The 16,935-nt window shown below is 43.5% G+C and overlaps 1 protein-coding gene across 1 annotated transcript in view; it reads right to left on the bottom strand.

Moving 5' to 3' along the window:
- Positions 1 to 8,750, bottom strand: part of Tiam2 (T cell lymphoma invasion and metastasis 2) — a 413,516-nt gene extending 404,766 nt beyond the window's left edge. The window contains 1 exon segment of the mRNA XM_028764322.1: positions 8,654 to 8,750. Coding sequence (XP_028620155.1) covers positions 8,654 to 8,683 — 30 coding nt within the window. The 5' untranslated portion in view covers positions 8,684 to 8,750.
- Between the last annotated feature and the right edge of the window lie 8,185 nt (positions 8,751 to 16,935).

The following is a 16,935-nucleotide window of genomic DNA, read 5'->3' as shown; positions in this document are numbered from 1 at the left end:
TCCTTGTCTTTGTTCTCTGCAGAAATGCAACATTCAATTCTATCCTCACTCAAAAAGTGTTAACTATCATGGGCAAGAAGAAAACTGTCAAAAGATCAAAGATCAAGACCTTTATGAAAGTTTGTAACTATGATCCCTCTTACCCTCAAAGGTACACTGCAGGTATCCTCTCGGACAAAAACTGTTGTCAAAAACAATGTCTTTAGAGACCCAGTTCTGAAACAAGTGGGAGGCCAAGGTCAAGTCTGAAGAATGATACAAGACAGGGAAGAACAAATGGGCTTTTCTAGAACTGTTACTTTCAGGGATACTTTTGTTTCCACCATTAAAAATTAGAAGAACTCAAAGGGCAAGGAAATCTGTACAGGGCTAAATCCCACCTTTCTGTTCCTGCTCAATACCTTCAAAGTGCATTTCACAAGAGTCAACCTCAGTTTCCCATCTACACAAGAACAGCACCCTACTAACCTTTCACACAGTTCTAAAGCGTGGCTGAAACACGCTAATTTTGGGGGAAAAGGAAGAGTTTTACACAATAAACACAAATGTTCCTCCATATCTGTGGCATTTACATCAGTGACTTCAACTACCACTAACCAAAAACCATCAGGAAAACTGTTCATACCAAACGTGTACTGACTTTTCCTCTTATTATTCCCTAATCAATATTCTTCCCTAAATGCACGGTGTTTACACTGTATTCAGTATTAGGCGTAATCTAGACATAACTGTAAATGTGGGAATATGTGAACAGGTTATATGCAAATCATATGTCTTTTTCTGTAAGAGACTTAAGCATCTAAGAACTGACTATCCGCAAAAGAAGAGAGGATGTTATCCTGGAATCAATCCCCCTCGGACATCCAGGGATGACTATTATAAAAGCCACTCATTTTGAAAAAAGTTTTTAAAAAAACATGTAAGCTAGACATTTCCAACAAAGTGAACAGATGTTACAAAGACAACTTAATATACAGACGTTTTGTCTACAAAATTTTTACTTGAATTCAAGATTTATGTTACAGGGAGGTAAGATTAAATAAAAGTGGCTTCGTGGTTGAGCTGAGCTCAGTGATAAGCAGCTCACCATGCCCAAGGCCCTGAGCTCAGTTCGAAGAAACACACAAAAACTTACAGGAGGATTTTTACTGAACACTTGAACTACTTGATTAATCCCAACACTGTATCAACTTAATAGCATCAAAACCACATTTTTTTTAAATTAAAGAAATCCATTAAGGCAGTTTAGGGCAACCTTTCCAGTGTGCCTACGCAGAGGTGTCTACAGTACTCTCCAATACTGTACACAAAAGTGTATGACTTCAAGAGTATTGTCCTCTAGCTGTAGAGAAGAAAAGGACCTCTGAGGAACACACCAAATTCAGAAGGTGTTAGATCAATGAAGAGATTTTCAATAAAAATCTATTACTTTTCCCAAACTTAAGCTTTTCTTGCCCATTAACAGACGATATCCATGGAGTAACTCTACCTCAATTACAGAACTGACCCTTAAAGCTGCATCTTATATTAGTTGTTATTCCAAAAAACAAATGAAGGCTTTTTGATATATCAGTAATTTTCAAATAAAATTCATCAGCACTGTCCTATGTCCCATTCTTGGGAAAAACTGGCCATCTCCCTGCTCAATCTACTGAAAGCACTATAGTGGCAGAGCAATTTGGCTCTGAGAGGTGAATTCTTGGACTGGCCAGCAGAACTGGGCCAAGAAAGAAGGATCCCAGAAGCCAAGAATGCTGGAACCAAAGGGCCTGCCAGCCTGGCTCTACAGGGAGGCTGAGGAGAGGAGGGCACAAGAACAAAACCTCTGAGAGGAGACAGTCTTTTGTTAGTCTGGTTATCACCATATCTAAGAAGATAGACAACTTGCTGGTATATGCTAAGCAGTCACTAAGTATCTAACAATACATCAAAGAATGCAATCATAGGCCTTTCAAATCAAACTATACAAGTGACAAACAATGTAAGCTGCAGATTGTAACACTTGCTTGATACACATTCACTTATCAGTGCTAACTGTCTGTAGGGAATATAAGTGATCTATTGCTCACTCTTAATAAACAAGGTGATGTCAATGCCTAAGGTGCTTCTTGACCCGAAGTGGGTATACTTACAAACTCATCCCTACACCTGTATTTGCTTTTATCAGTTCTTATAATGCAGAATGATAAAGATGAAATACATGATAAAATGTGAAACACAAAGACCAAATGCCATGTTTACCATCAAGTTTGAGACAGATCTTGTAAGCAACCACAAGCTACAGAACATGATTCGCCAGCCCTAACTTCCTTAAATTCAGACATCCGTACCATAACTTACCCTCTAGTAGAAAATACAAAATCTGATTTAGTTTGCTTCTCTATATTCCTATAGCACACCTCACTAATTTATTTCCAACCATTAAATTACGAGGTAAGTAGTTCATATTAAAGTTGCTATCAAATATGTAGTGAAATTATGTAGAACAGAATTCACGTAAATTTAATACAATTTAAGACACATGCTCACTAAGCCCAGTAACTTCTTCCCCATTTTTAAAGAAATAGCAACATTTCTTATAAAGCAATTAAGTTTTATTCCCTATATGATCTTTATAAAAGTGTTTATAAAAGAGGCAAACTCTATCTGCTTCCCAAGTACTACCCATACAAGCAATACAGAATTTCACTACCACAATATACCTAACATTTCCCCAGAGCCTGCCTTATGTGGGTAGTCATCTTACTATGCTTCTTGTGTCCATGCTGCTGGAAAGCAGTCTGTACACGCAGGAGTAGAGGCACAATCCTGAGAGAGAGGAGCAGAGAAAGATGTTGAGAAAACAAAAGCAGACAAAACGAGCTCACTAGAGTCTGAGCTCAGCCAGTGTTCAAGGTCATGGTTGATCACATTTTTGTCATAACTACTATGAGTTAGAAACTGTCCATGAACAGCAAATCTGGCAATAGAAAGAGATATCTGAAATGGCATATGAAAGTAATAAAATCATCATTAATTCTAAATTACCTATTGTAAATGATCATAAAATATGACTGTTCAGGAGAGTGAAAAATAAACAAAAGTCCCTTAAATATCAACAGAATTACTCTAACAAACTTAATGCTAGTCTAGAACACCATGGTTTAATAATACACAAATTTCAAGTGACAATTTTTTGTGATCCTGAATTGTTGAGATTATATACACTCAAATCATGCAGTATCAAAATCTACTGATTCTGAGTCACTTTTGTAGTCTAAATTTTATTATTGTGGGTAAGAAACGGACTGCTTATTTTTAAAGCAATAAATACAAAATTCCTTGAACATAATTACTACCCAACATAAAACTCTGATCTCCCCTAACTGAAATCCTCAGTGGAACGTCCCCCCCCCATTCACCCTATACTCAAGTGAAAATTAAAAATAGATTAAAAGTTCTGACTTAAAATTTTTACCTAATCTATTTCTACAATGCCCTAAAAATTACATTTAAAGCAATCCTTAGGCATGCTTTGTCCTCATAAACATAATTTTATTCAATTAAGTCAAAGACTCTTCCCACTAACAGAATACTGAGGTAAAAGAAAATCACTTCTGTATTTTAAAAGCAAATGTCCAGAAACGTTAGCTACCATCACCTACTACCAAGTAAGTCATCCTTCGCTCCTTTACTTGAGACAGACAGGCATGTGGCTCTACAATGTAGTCTAAATGCTGCACTGTGCACCAAGGGTCTGAAGCACTGCCGTCACTGCTCTCACTGAGCTTATAACCTGGGTAAAGACTAAGTACTTAGAAGTAGAGTCATCATTACATGGAAAGTACAAAGTGCTGTAAGACAACTTAGTAAAACCTAAATCCGTAATTCTCAACAAGATAGCTACTCCTCCCATAAAAGAAACTGATAAAGGTAAAGACAGAGTCGGATACCACCAAGGGAGAAGGTTGCACAGCATCTAGTATGTAAAAGCAGAGATGCTGCCGAAGGGCCTACTCAGAGAGCTCCGCACAGCCCCCCAATATGAGCAGCTCCGAGTTGGGATGCACAGTCTACACCACGGGCATGGAAGGGTTATGCTAGTGAAGACTTCCTTAATTTAAAGCTCCAAGTATGTTCCATGTTCAAATAATTTTCAACAACACAGAAAGAATACTACAGTCCGATATTATTATTAATCAAATTTCCCCTACAAAATAAGACAATGGAGAAAAGGGTAACACAGTCCTTTAGATGTTAAAAGATGAAAATCAAAGAGAAATTTTCTGCAAATGCTTCCCATAAATGTTTTTCCTGAGCCATAAAGCAAAAGTTTACAAACCTTTTTTTGTGTTATTCTACCTGTTTCATGTCTCAATCAACCCATAGCTACTACTAGATACTGATGGGAAGGTTATAAAAAGTTCTGAAGTTATTTATGCACACCATCCCCTCAGAATACAAAACTGGAAGTGAAATGTATACTAAGAAAATGTACTAGGCATTAGAGTAAGTCTGGCAAGTGTGTATCCTACAGTGGTTCAGAGTAAGCTATCCAACTAACCAAAGAATGCCAAGAACAGAGGACAGTTGCAGATAGTTTAACAAGGATAACCAGGGACAGATATGCTGCATGCACCTGTGACCTCACTTCAAACACTGGAGAGGTTGAGGCAAGAAGACTGTTCCAAATTCTAGACTAGCCTCCTCTACATACAGTTCCAACTAAGGTAGCCAATAGTCTACCTCAAAAGTCGACAATTGGTAGACTACCAATACTCTATCTCAAAAAGACTGGTCAACTTTTAGAACGATCTTGTCAGAATTTAGAAACTGAGGTAAGTCTAAGAATTAAACTTCAATGACTCTTCTAGCATCTTAAACCCACGGACCCCATCCTACCTCCTACTCAGCCCACTCAGAGCAAGAAAAAGGAAGCATATCATGGGCCAAGCAAGCGTCTATACTACGATAAGCAGCTATAAAAACAGGCTACAGAAATTCATCTCCAACAAAGATTTTATTATGTTAAAGAGTTACTACTAATTTTTTGGTAAGAGAAAAATATACTAGGGCTTTTTTAAATTTGTAAATTAAATGACTCTAATACTTAACTAAAAATTCCCCTCCTTTAGTTTTGTCCAAATATAAACACTGCTAATCCTCCTCTAACTCTGTCCAGACATAACCACTACTAACCCACTCTTACACTTTTCATGTATTACCTTAAACAGAGTTTTAAATTTTCTTCTCCAATTGCACTGAAATTTTCTAAAGAAGGTATTTATCATATAAAGCCATTCCATTCCCTTTTCAAAAACAAAGCATGAGAGAGGAGGCCCCTATTAGAACAGCCTCCATTCAGTTAGTAGCCTTCAACACAGTACAGACAGCCACTCACATGAAGATGCTCCCAAGAACACTCAGGGCAGGCCCAATGCAGTTGTACTGTTAAGCTGTAGGTTAGGACTAGGTTAGGACTCCAAGCCCTGTAAGAGGTGACTGTTTGAAACAGTAGCAAGTAGCGTAGCTCATAATGACTAATATCACACCATCCCATCTGATTCAGCTGCTCCCCTCACACTTTGACTCTCATGAGGACACACTTTCTCTCATTGTATCAGAACTGGCAATAATGGCCATGGGGTTAACTCTCTCCTCATTCAACTAAGGATAATGAGGAAGAATTTACTCCAAAATTCTTGAGCAAAGGATCTTTAATATAGTGAAGGACAGAGAAATCCTTTGAGAAATTAGGACAAAGATGATAAGAGATGACAACTCAGACTGAAATTCATTCACACTTTGCAGATTAATTTTAAATAAATAAAGTGTATTCTTAGCTTCACAATCTCTAGCATGCTATTTACAAGCTAATGTTCTCTGCTGAACAGAAAGTAAGACTGAAAATTATATAATTATATAGAATATAATTATGAAGCCTGAGAATTAACAAGCTTTTGCTAACATTTCTTATTTTAAACATCTATTTGTTTTGCTTTTGTTTCAGATAAGATTGTACAATATGGCTTAGTCTGGTGTAGAACAAAAGTATGTGGCCCAGACCAGCCTCAAATTCAGAGCAATCCTCCTGTCTCAACCTCTTAGATGCTGGAATTACAAAGTGTGTATCAGGACACCCAACTTTCTTATTTTAAGCATTTGAAGGTTTAAAAATGTCTTGCTACCAAAAAGTAATGATACTTTTTTGAGCTAGCCAAGAATGTAGTGCCACACACCTGTAATCCCAGCACTCAGGAAGCTGAGACATCAGTAAGACCCTGTCTCAACAATACTAATAACAGTTATTATTACCATGAGCTAAAGTTGATGCCTTAAAAGCCAAATTCACTGTGAGCACTTGAAAATATGATTTCTTCCCAAGCCTGTAATTCAGACTCCTTTTTTTGTACCTTGCAAAACATGACTTAATAGAGCAGTCATGAATGTGCCACTCCGGTGCTCAACTGCAATAACAAAACATGCACCACAGCAGCCAGATACACAGAATGGTATCATCAACTTTTTCTTTTCTAAATTAACAAGGCTATGCATTTCGGGCTTAAACAAAAGTACACAGGGCAAGCCTGGTGCAAGCCTATAGAATCCTGCTACCAGATAAGCTGAGGCAGGCGCATCACATAATAAAGACAGCTCCTGTCGAACTCCAGAGTGAGCTCCAGTACTGCCAGCCCAGGCAATCTAAGTGAGGACTTCTCCCAAAATAAGGAGGACTAGGACATCCATCTCCACGGTGGACCCTAGCCTACTGCCAACTTCCAGTCTGAGGGTACTTGTTCTCAACCTTGAGTGCATCTACTTTTAAGCTAACCCCACTTCAAACTGATAACATCATATCAAGATAAAAAGGTAAAGATTTAAGTAGTCTGAAGAGAAAAGGAAGACAGCACACCAGTCAGACCATCAGGCCTAATCCTTCCAATACAGCCCACCTCACAGTCCCTTCTCCACAAGGCTCTAGTGTGGTCTCGGAGCACTAACACTTGTTTTACACCTATCACTGTGGGGAGCTCCTATAAAGCCTCTTCAGGAGAGGTGGGCAGACAGACATTAGGACTCTCCTAAACAAAGAAAATTCAGCATGGTGGAAAAGGCTTAAATTCAGTAATTTGGAAGTAAGAGAGGTTTTTGGCTGTTGTTGTTTTGGTTTGAGAGACAATCTCTACCTCAGTTCTAGTGTCCTGGAAGTCTGTATGTACACCAGGCTGACCCTGAACTCCCAAAGATGCACCTTCCTCTGCCTCTCTGAGAACTGGCGTCATCAAAGGCATTCACCACCATGCCCACATAAGAAGGGACGTTGTGTAACGAAAGAACTTAATTATTAGTGCTGTACGCAGCAAATCAAAAAGCAACATGGCTGTTCTCTTAATACAGTTAACAAAATATTAAAAATAGTTAATTACAGTATCACTAAACTCCTTTTATTCCATATTATGAATATATATCATTGGGAGGGAGAATTAAGTCTCATAAGAGGATAACTGTCCATATTATCAGTTATGAATTCTCAAGATTTCCAAATGTATTGCTCTCAGATGTCCACCACTACTTAAAGATGCATATTCAAGAACTTTAACTTTCAACAACCCCTTTTGCACCCTTTCCCAATGCTACCTACCATAAACAACAACAAATGATGAAATTGCAGAAAGGCATTTAAGAGCACTGTCCCCTTTGGACATCCACAAATGCTATTTTAAAATCTCATGTACTTAAGACAGTAATAGTCACGTTACTGAGCATTAACACTCGCAAATCAAGAGTTCTGAAAACTATGCTAATTAGTTAGCATGCATTTAAAGAAGATAATGCTGAACCGGTATTTGCTACACTTCATGTCCGAATTGCTATTATTCCTTAAAAAGAATTGAATCTATTTTTTCGAAGCCTGTCTTCTCATCAGATCAGTAAATTCAGCAAACAGTAAAAGTCGGACACCTGCATTTAAAAAGAAAAAATCTGCTTAGCCTGACACGTGAATGAGTCCCTGGCAAATGAGTCCCTAGTCTCTTCCCCGCTCTGGGTGCACGATGTCTCCTAGCATTTCTGTCTTTCTCCCTGATGATCAGAAGGGCAAGCAGAAATTTAAAAATAAAAAAAAGAAAGAAAGGAAGAAAGAAAGCAAGCGAGAGAAAGAGAGAAGGGGGGGGATCGCAGAATGCTGCTGCCTCCCTACCAACCATCCAATTAGCGAAGTCCCTGGCTGGCAAGTCACCTAGTCAACAGAACCTCAATAATAAACACTACGTGTAACGTGACCACGGATCGCCACCCCGTGGGTGCTCTCCAGGGCCTCGCATCCGTGTGTCAGCTTCCTCAGTCACCCGGGAGGACCTGCAGAGTGATGTCCTGCAACAGTTCAGACCCTGCAAGGCCACGGGCTGCGCGCGGGGTGGGGAGTGGGTGGGTGGGGGGAGACTGGCCTCTGTGAAACCCACCCGGGAGCGTGGTGCGGCCGCCTCGGGGACCGGCCCTCCCCCTGCCCTCCCTCAGCCCTGCCAGGCCCGGGGAGGGGCGCGGGCCGTTCCCCTCCCCCACGGCCGCCCAGCCGCCGTCGCCCCACCCGGGGGAGCTGCGTGCGGCCCGCGCCCTTGCTCGGCACGCGAGTCCCGGGCCGGGCCTGGCGGGGAGGCCGGGTTGCGGTACGAACCTCGCTGTTGAAGGTCTTCACGGCCTCCATGTTGTCTGCGCAGAGGCCCGGGGCCCGGCGAAGGAAGAGGCGGCGGCTGGGCGCGTTGCGTGCGGAAGGGCGGGCGACGGGCCCAGGAGGCCGCGGAGCACGGCGAGCAGGCGACGCTCCTCAGCGCCGGCGAGGCCCCGGCATGGCCGCGGGGCGGGCGCAGCGAGCAGGACTGAGGCCGCCGGGGCGGGTCGGCGGCGGGGGAGGGGCTGGCGCGGCGCCTTCTCTGCTTCTCCGCCCCGCTCGGAAGCGGCCTCCACACTCAAGCTTCGGCCCCCTCCACTCTCCACCCCCTTCTCCTCCTTCCTCTTCCTCCCACAGGCTCCTGTGTCACCTCCCTGCCGCCTAGGCCGCGGGAACCTGCAGCGCGCAGTGAAGACACAGGAGGAAGCGCTGACCGCGGCGGCTGCGGCATCCAATATGGCGGACGCGGTCGAGCAGCGCACTCGGAGTCGGCGGCGCCGGCCAGCGCGCCCCCTGGCGACCAGGCCGCGCGAGGCCCGCGGCCGCGCCAGACCATCGAGATGGCGCGGGCCAGAGCGGCCGGAGTCTCTGCGGCGGGAGCCGGGGACCCGGGCTCTAGACTGCCCGCGTCCCCGGCCGCGTGAGCGAGCGCTGTGGCGCGGACGGAGGGGCTCCCGGTGGCTGGTCCCGCGGATGAACGCTGCTCTGAGAAAAACCCCCAAAGTGCAGGGGAAGAGACCGAATGGAGGAAACTACGGTGCCTCCGATGCCGCTTCCCGGTGGGATGGCGCCTGCTGTGGAGGCGGGGTTGAAGCGCCTTTGAGAACTTTAGCGGGTATTGACTTAGATTCCTCGTCGCCACCGTGTGCCCTGGCGTCCTGGTGGCGGGGAGCAAGCGCTGCACACAAAAGCTGACTTGGGACGCGTGCAGCCGCCGTGCGGGAAATGCGAGTTGTGCGAGCCGGGCCTGGGCATCCCAGAGGCGGGAAGGAACCCGGAACGCCCCCGTTTGGACGCGGAAATGCAGCCGGGTTTTGTTGTTACTGTGGTTTGTTTTGTTTTGTTTGTTTAGGAAGCGGGTCCTTCCCAAGGAATTTGGCCCCAGGTTATCGGAGCGGAGGATGATTGCGGATTTTAGGATCGAGACGTGCTGCTGGTGGAACCGCTTCGTGCTTGCTTGAAGTTAAACCGGAGTGGGGGAACGATTGTTCCCACTGAACGTTCCCACACATACTGCCACCCTTGTTGAAAGTCATTTGCCATCGCTCTTCCCAAATTCATGCAAAAGGAAGGGGGAGGATGGGCTGCTTTAGATTAGTATTTCCTAAGAGCTAAGTCCAGAGGCCTATGAAACAGTCTTTAAGTCGGCTTCATTCACAGCTTTGCTCCTGGTGCTGGCTGTTTCGAAGGTAAAAATTGTGATGGGAAGCTTCCATTTTTTTTTTCACCTGCTATCTCAAAAGCAGATCATCTCCACCTCTTCCAGTGCTCACAGGTAACCCTGACGATCCTGCTGTCTCCGTGTAGCTTGCATTTTCTCGACAGTAGCCGAAATGATCTATTTTAGGCACGCTCCTTGCTTAAACCCCTGCAATACTTTTCCATTGCTCTTTAAATACACCCTTACGTCTTGCAGCGGTATGAAAGGCCCTGATACATCTGCATATGCCTCTCTTCCACACTGTCCCTTGACAAGAGAGAGCATGTGCCCACCGTAGAGGCTTGTATGTTCCTCTTCCTCTTCCCTTAGCAAGCTGCTGTTGCTCATGGTCGCTTGCTTTTTCATAGCTGACCTTTCAAGAAGTCTCTGATTATGCGATGCTGGTGCTGGAGGTTCACATTCATTCCTGCTCCAGCCAGGTTGTCACAAGAATTCCCACTATGGCCATATTTACTCAGTAACACAGAACAAGTGTGACCCGAGCTACACCAGTCAAGTTATTAAAATGCAGTATAAACCACTGAGCCCAAACCAGTTGCCGTACTGTGCAATCTGATTTAGAAAGATTCCACATCCAGGAAAATACCAGAGGACTTGAAGGGGAAGGGAGACAGGGGTTAGCCTCCATTCCATAGATGAGACAAAGCAAGGGGAAGGAAAAATTTAGAAGAATCTAGAATCTTGGCGTCTAGACCATTTACAAGGTTTGTATGCAGCCAAACACACCTCCAAAATGTAAATGGCTCAGGACTCACACCACATTATATATGTTGAGCTATACATCTGGGCTTCAAGCACTCTGCCGACCGAGTTATAAACCCTGTCCCCCAAATCTCACATGTTAAAAATTTTGACCGTGCTTGGAAGTAAGTCTTTACAGGGGTAGTTCAATTAGAACAAGGTCCTAATCCAACCTGACAGGTGCCAGAAGACAGGAGGATACAGAGGCCCACAAAGGGAAGACTGGGTGAAGTCAGGGAGGAGAGAGGCATTCTCAAGCTGTAGCAGACATTGAGCCTGCCAGTATCCTGATCGTGAGCTCCATGGCTCTTGAAGAGTGGGCAAGTGCATGCATGCCAGGGCCATTCTAACTATGGCACTTCAGTTACCACAGACTCATCAAACCTGCACAGGTGGGGTACAGCTCTCTGAGACTGAGAGCCCAGCACTTTCCAAAATCTGCAAGCCAAAAACAGTGAGGACAGTTGCCAAACTGTTTTTATTTTTGGAAGACGTTTGGATTTTACTTTTGAGAGTAAACCATTCTTCATTGAGAAGGCGTGCTATTTTCGTTCCCAAACGTAAATTCAGTTTTATTCTGCTCAGGAAAATGAAGCATCCTCCTGCAGCTCTCTGTGATTAATACACATGTGTTGGTGTTGCTGGCAAAGTTCTTAGGCCAACTTAAGAGTCAGATTCAGGTTTCAACAGGAGAGAAGATGAGTTCCACCTTGCCGTAGGGCTTGGGAGGATTACATTGCACTGACTAGGACAGATATGGTTCAAGACACTTGATCCCAAAGTCCAGAGGTAATCACACTTTTGCAGGGTGGTAGTAGCCTTCTGATTAATAAGACGAAAGATGAGGCTTTTCAGGTCTATAAAACAGAGGCTTAGTATAGTGTCATTTTCTGGGTAGTGATGCCACACACCTTGAATCTCAGCATTCTGGAGGCAGAGGCAGGCAGTTCTCCATGAGTTGGAGGCTAGCCTGTTTTACAGAGTGGGTTCCAGAACAGCCAAGTCTACACAAAGAAACCATGCCTTGATAAAACAAAAACAAAACAAAAAAGGTTGCATGTCAACAGGCCCAATGTTGGGGCCACTGCTGAGCTTTACAATTAGATATTCCATTTCCTTTGACTCCTTGATCTGGTGCTTTTGGGTTTTGACCATCTATTCTACCAAATATATAAAGTTGAATAAGACACAATGGTCGTGATATAAAAAGGAACAGAATCAAGTTCTGACAGCGGTGGTAGCACTTGCCTCTTTAAATCCCAGCTCACAGGTGCAGAGGCAGGCGGATCTCTGAGGCCAGCCTGCTGTACAGAGGACTTTCCAGGACAGCCAAGGTTATACAGAGAAACTTTGTCTCAAAAAACAGAAAGGAATATAAAGAAAGGGGGAAGAATGAAAGAGAAAAAAGAAAAGAAGGAGCAGAAAGAAATGGAAAAGAATGGGAGAGAGAAAAAGAAAGTCAAATTCTTACAAGAAAAGAATAGAGAAGATTGGTGGGACCCAGCCTAATAGGTACCTAGATAGAGATCTGGGAGCTCCTTTAAATCTAGTGAAAAGGATTCCTCTGTGGCTTTCAGTGAGGTCAACCCTAGCACTATACTGAAGGCAGAAACCACGCCAGGGGTGGAAATGGCCAGAGGTTACTAAACACCCTTCTCCAAAAGGCCATTGTAAATAAAAGTGCTTAAGAGGACAGAGACTGAATGACATGGTTCCTGAATATGTATGATGCATCAGGGTGTCCTGGGTCACAGCAGCAGGCTCAAAGCCACCACAGGTGGAATCAGCAGAGGAACTGCAGGCTAAGGGACATTACAGGTTCTAATGTCAAATGGTGACATAGCTTCCAGGGGTAGTCATATCTGCACAAAAAGGGAAGAGTGCACTAAATAAGAGAGCATGCACTGTAATCCTGGGATGCTCAAAGCCCCAAGTATAGTCTCTAGCACTGCATAAACTATATATGGCTACATATCCCTGTAATCCAAACAATCAAGACACCCCAAGTTCAAGGCCAGCCCCTGCCACATAGCAAGGTGAGAGCCAATCTGAGCTACGATAAAACCCTGTCTCAATAACAAAATGATAAAAGCCAGCATGGTTGAAATAAGGGTGAAATCAGTGTTTCAAATGGTTTCATAGTTATATATTGATTTAAGGATGCAAAGTACAGCGCAGCCTGGGCATCAAAGTGGCCAAAATCTACAGGGAGCAGGATACACCACAATGCCCAAAGATGGAGAGGGGACAGACAAGAAGGACACCAGTCTCTGTCAACATTGGAAATAAGTAGAGATGGAAAACGCTCCCCTGAGAATTTGTAACCACAAGTCAGACCTCAGAAGCAAATTTGTGGTGTAATCCCTAATATCTGGGCGATGTGAAAAACCTTGTGTGAAGAAATGATTTTAAGTTGGTATTAGATTAGCCAGCTGCCAGACACCTGAGACTGGAACAGAGGCTCCAGGAAGAAAGCAACTGACCCAACCAGTAAAGATGTCTGACAAAAGTCCTTTACGAATAAGATTAAAGAATTGAATGTGGCTGGAAAGAAAGCCCTGTTGTGCTTTGTTTTTTGTTTTGTTTTGTTTTGCTGCTTAAAGGAGCCCAGAGCAGCACAGGTGCTTGCTCTTTGCCTTGAGCAAGTGTTCTCACCATGGTGGTGGGAAACTATGCATGGAAGCTTCCAGAAGCAAGAGGTAGGCGTCCAGGAAGTGGACTTGACAGAATCAGAATAGAAAATTTTAATAAGCTTCCTGCAATCCGAGCAGACGCATTGATAAGCAACAGATGCTGAAAGAAAATGGTCTGGTTGGCTCTGAATGCACCTAGCAAATGCTGAAGGCTGAAGTCACAGTGAGGCTCCTGGGACCCTGAAATGGAGTTTGCATGGGAGGGGGGTGTTGTTTGGTTTTCTCCTCCCCCCACCCCGAGGCAAACTTGAACTTTGGACTCTGATGGGATCCTAGGTGAAAGAGGGCAAAAGTCAAAGCTTAGAGTCTAGCCAGGGAAAAAGCCACGTGAGACCTCAGAGGACTACACCTTGGAACAGGGTGAAAAGTGAGTCCGTTCATTTCTGGACGTCAGGACACCTGGAGAACAGCGACCTCTACCTGAGCAAGAGGAGAAAGAGCTGTTGGACTAAGCCCCGCTTAGCACAGGGGCTCTTTACCTGGAGCCCGGGTATAAACTCTTCCTATGATGGTACTGCCGGTAGGCACCGAGGAGCAGCAGTAAAGCCAGTCTCTGCTGTAACAGCTCACCACCAACTTAGCTTAGAACAAGAGGCTGAAAAGAGCCGGGCGGTGGTGGCGCATGCCTTTAATCCCAGCACTTGGGAGGCAGAGGCAGGCGGATTTCTGAGTTCGAGGCCAGCCTGGTCTACAGAGTGAGTTCCAGGACAGCCAGGGCTATACAGGGTTTCCTGTCTCGAAAAACCAAAAAAAAAAAAAAAAAAAAAAAAGAGGCTGAAAAGATGGCACAGTGTAGAGCACTGGCTGCTCTGTCAGGAGTTCAGAGTTCAATTCCCAACGCTTAATGGCAGGTTACAACTCTCTATAACTGCAGTTCCATGGGATCCAATTCCTTCTTCTAGAAGGGTACAACAGGTTAAATACATGAATAAATCTTTTAAAAATGTTTCTTAGCTTATGACTCCTTTTTGCCCACATACAGATTTTTCAATCTAAATATTTAAAGCTAGGCACAGTAGCACATACCTTTATACCCCAGCACTCAAGTGGCAGAGGCAGGCAGATCTCTGTGAACTGGAGACCAGTCTAGAAGTTTTTAGTTACAATATTTTAGTTTTCAGGCGCAGCTATAACTAAGGTTGCAGTCAGCGGGGTAGGGGGTGAAGTCAAAATTCAGTCGTACAAAAGAATATGCATTATCTTTTGGGGGGCGGGGTGTCTGTTGGTTATATGCCTGTTTATTGGAGTTCGCTAGCTACACTTAAAACATCTGCAATGTGTTACCCCGTGTGTCTTCCTGACCACCTTGGCCACCTCCAGCTATGCCAGTTAGCCTTTATTTCTCTCCTCACGATTCCACGGTATTGCTTCATATTGTTTTAGGTAGAGGATTGTGTTTGCTTCCATTTTACTCTTAATGCCCTCTTCCTTTTAGAATTCAAGGTGGAAAATACTAGAATTAAAAGTACTCTCCCGGCTTTACTTTGTTTCGTTTTGATATCTATCCCAACCATTTAATTCTGAGTTTTCCCCATATCTTTTTTTCTATAGGAAGTTTGTAATGTTTTGCTCTTTAATCCAATTTTAGGAATCTCTGCTGGCTTGAATCTGTATTTGCTGTGGGCTGTCCTGATGCTGTTTGTATTCTGATGCTAATTCTGCTTCCTCCAGAGGAGTTGCCCCCTCAACTCTCAGGTGACCTCGTGTGGACCTTCTCCCCACTTTAATTGGCCAATAAAGGCTAGAGCCTGTGATTGGGCAGTGGAGGGGAAAGGTGGGACTAGAGGTTTGAGAGTGAGGGCAGGTGGAGAGGAGAGGAGGACCAGAGGGGAAGGAGAGAGAATGGAAGAGGAGGAGGAAGCCATGATGGGCCAGAACCACTTGGCCAGGAGAAACCACAAGTGGCAAGGGGTCTTATACCGGGGGAGTAAGTTAATATAGGGTTAGATCTGCCCAATACAGACTTATAGCTTATGATTATAATAACTGGATTATGTTGGTTTTATATGGCATTATTGAGTTGGAAATTCCAGCAACATGTATTAGTCAGGGTTCATTAAATTAACAACAATATAATATATATTATACATATATATTATATTATATGGTCTAATATAATATATAATATTAAATATGGTCTATTATATACATATATATTATATGAAGTAATAGAACACACACATATATAGTAACAGAACATATACACATATGTGTATACATATACATACATACATATGTTTACATATGTAAACTTATCAGCACCTAATGTACTTTCATTTCATTTCTTACCGTCTCAGCCACCTCCTGCCCCTGTGTTTGACAGTTAAGAACTTAGGTTCTGAGTACTTGTAATTATGCCTAGCTTGGTTCTTCCTTTATAGCAATGGTTTTCAACCTGGGTCAAGACCCTTTACAGGGGTCACCTAAGGCCATAAGAAAACACGGATATTTACATTATGATTCATAATACTAACAAAATTAAAGTTATGAAGTAGCAACAAAAATAATTTTATGGTTGTGGGCAACCACAACATGAGGACCTGTACTAAAGGGTCACAGCACTAGGAAGGTCAAGACCCAATCGATGCCTTCGAGTACACGGGTTGCTTTGTCTCCAGCCTGTGTCTCCATGTGTTTTGGCATCCTCCTGCATCTATTTTCCCTCTAACTGAATGGTTTCAGAGAGGACTGACCAGACACCAGGTTAAGCCAGTAGAAAGCCTTTATTAGCTGGCCTGCAACTACACTGGGTATTCAGGATCCCAGTGTAGCCCTGAGCCGTTGTCAGGGTGAATTCTTAAGCAGAAAAATCATGTCTTGGATTGACATACCTGAGTTAACAAGTACAATTAGCCAGAAGTGGAATGATAGAAGCCAAAAAGCAAGGTTAGTACATTTAGAGACTTTCCCAGAACTAAGGATTTGGTGGATTAGACCTTTGTTTGAGTTATGGCAGGTGGTACTGTCTATATGGTGAATGATACTTTATAGCCTGCATGATACTTCCATCATGGAGACAACTGTGCTGAATGATACTTTATAGCCTGCATGATACTTCCATCATGGAGATAGTTGTGCTAAGGTCTGGGGGCCTGTTACAGCACGCAAAGCTCTGAGCCCTTCTGCTTAAAGTGTCATTAGTTACTTTCTCTTTTGCTGTGACCAAATACCTAGCAAAGAAATGACTTAAGGAAGGAAAAACTTATTTGGTCTTACAATTACAGGTACAGTTCACCATGACAGCAAGGTCAGGGCATCAGGAGCCTGAGGCAGGTGGTCTCACTGGACACCCAGAAGGAAACAGACAGACAAGGAAGCAGCTGGTGCTCATGTTTAGGGAAGGTCTTCCCTTTACAATTAAACCAGTCTGAAAACACCCTCATATACACACCCTGAGCTGTGTTTTCAGGAGA

The sequence above is a fragment of the Grammomys surdaster genome, unplaced genomic scaffold (genome assembly GCF_004785775.1).
Source record: "Grammomys surdaster isolate TR1022 unplaced genomic scaffold, NIH_TR_1.0 143, whole genome shotgun sequence".
Taxonomy (NCBI): Eukaryota; Metazoa; Chordata; class Mammalia; order Rodentia; family Muridae; genus Grammomys; species Grammomys surdaster.
This window is presented reverse-complemented; position numbering and strand designations above follow the sequence as displayed.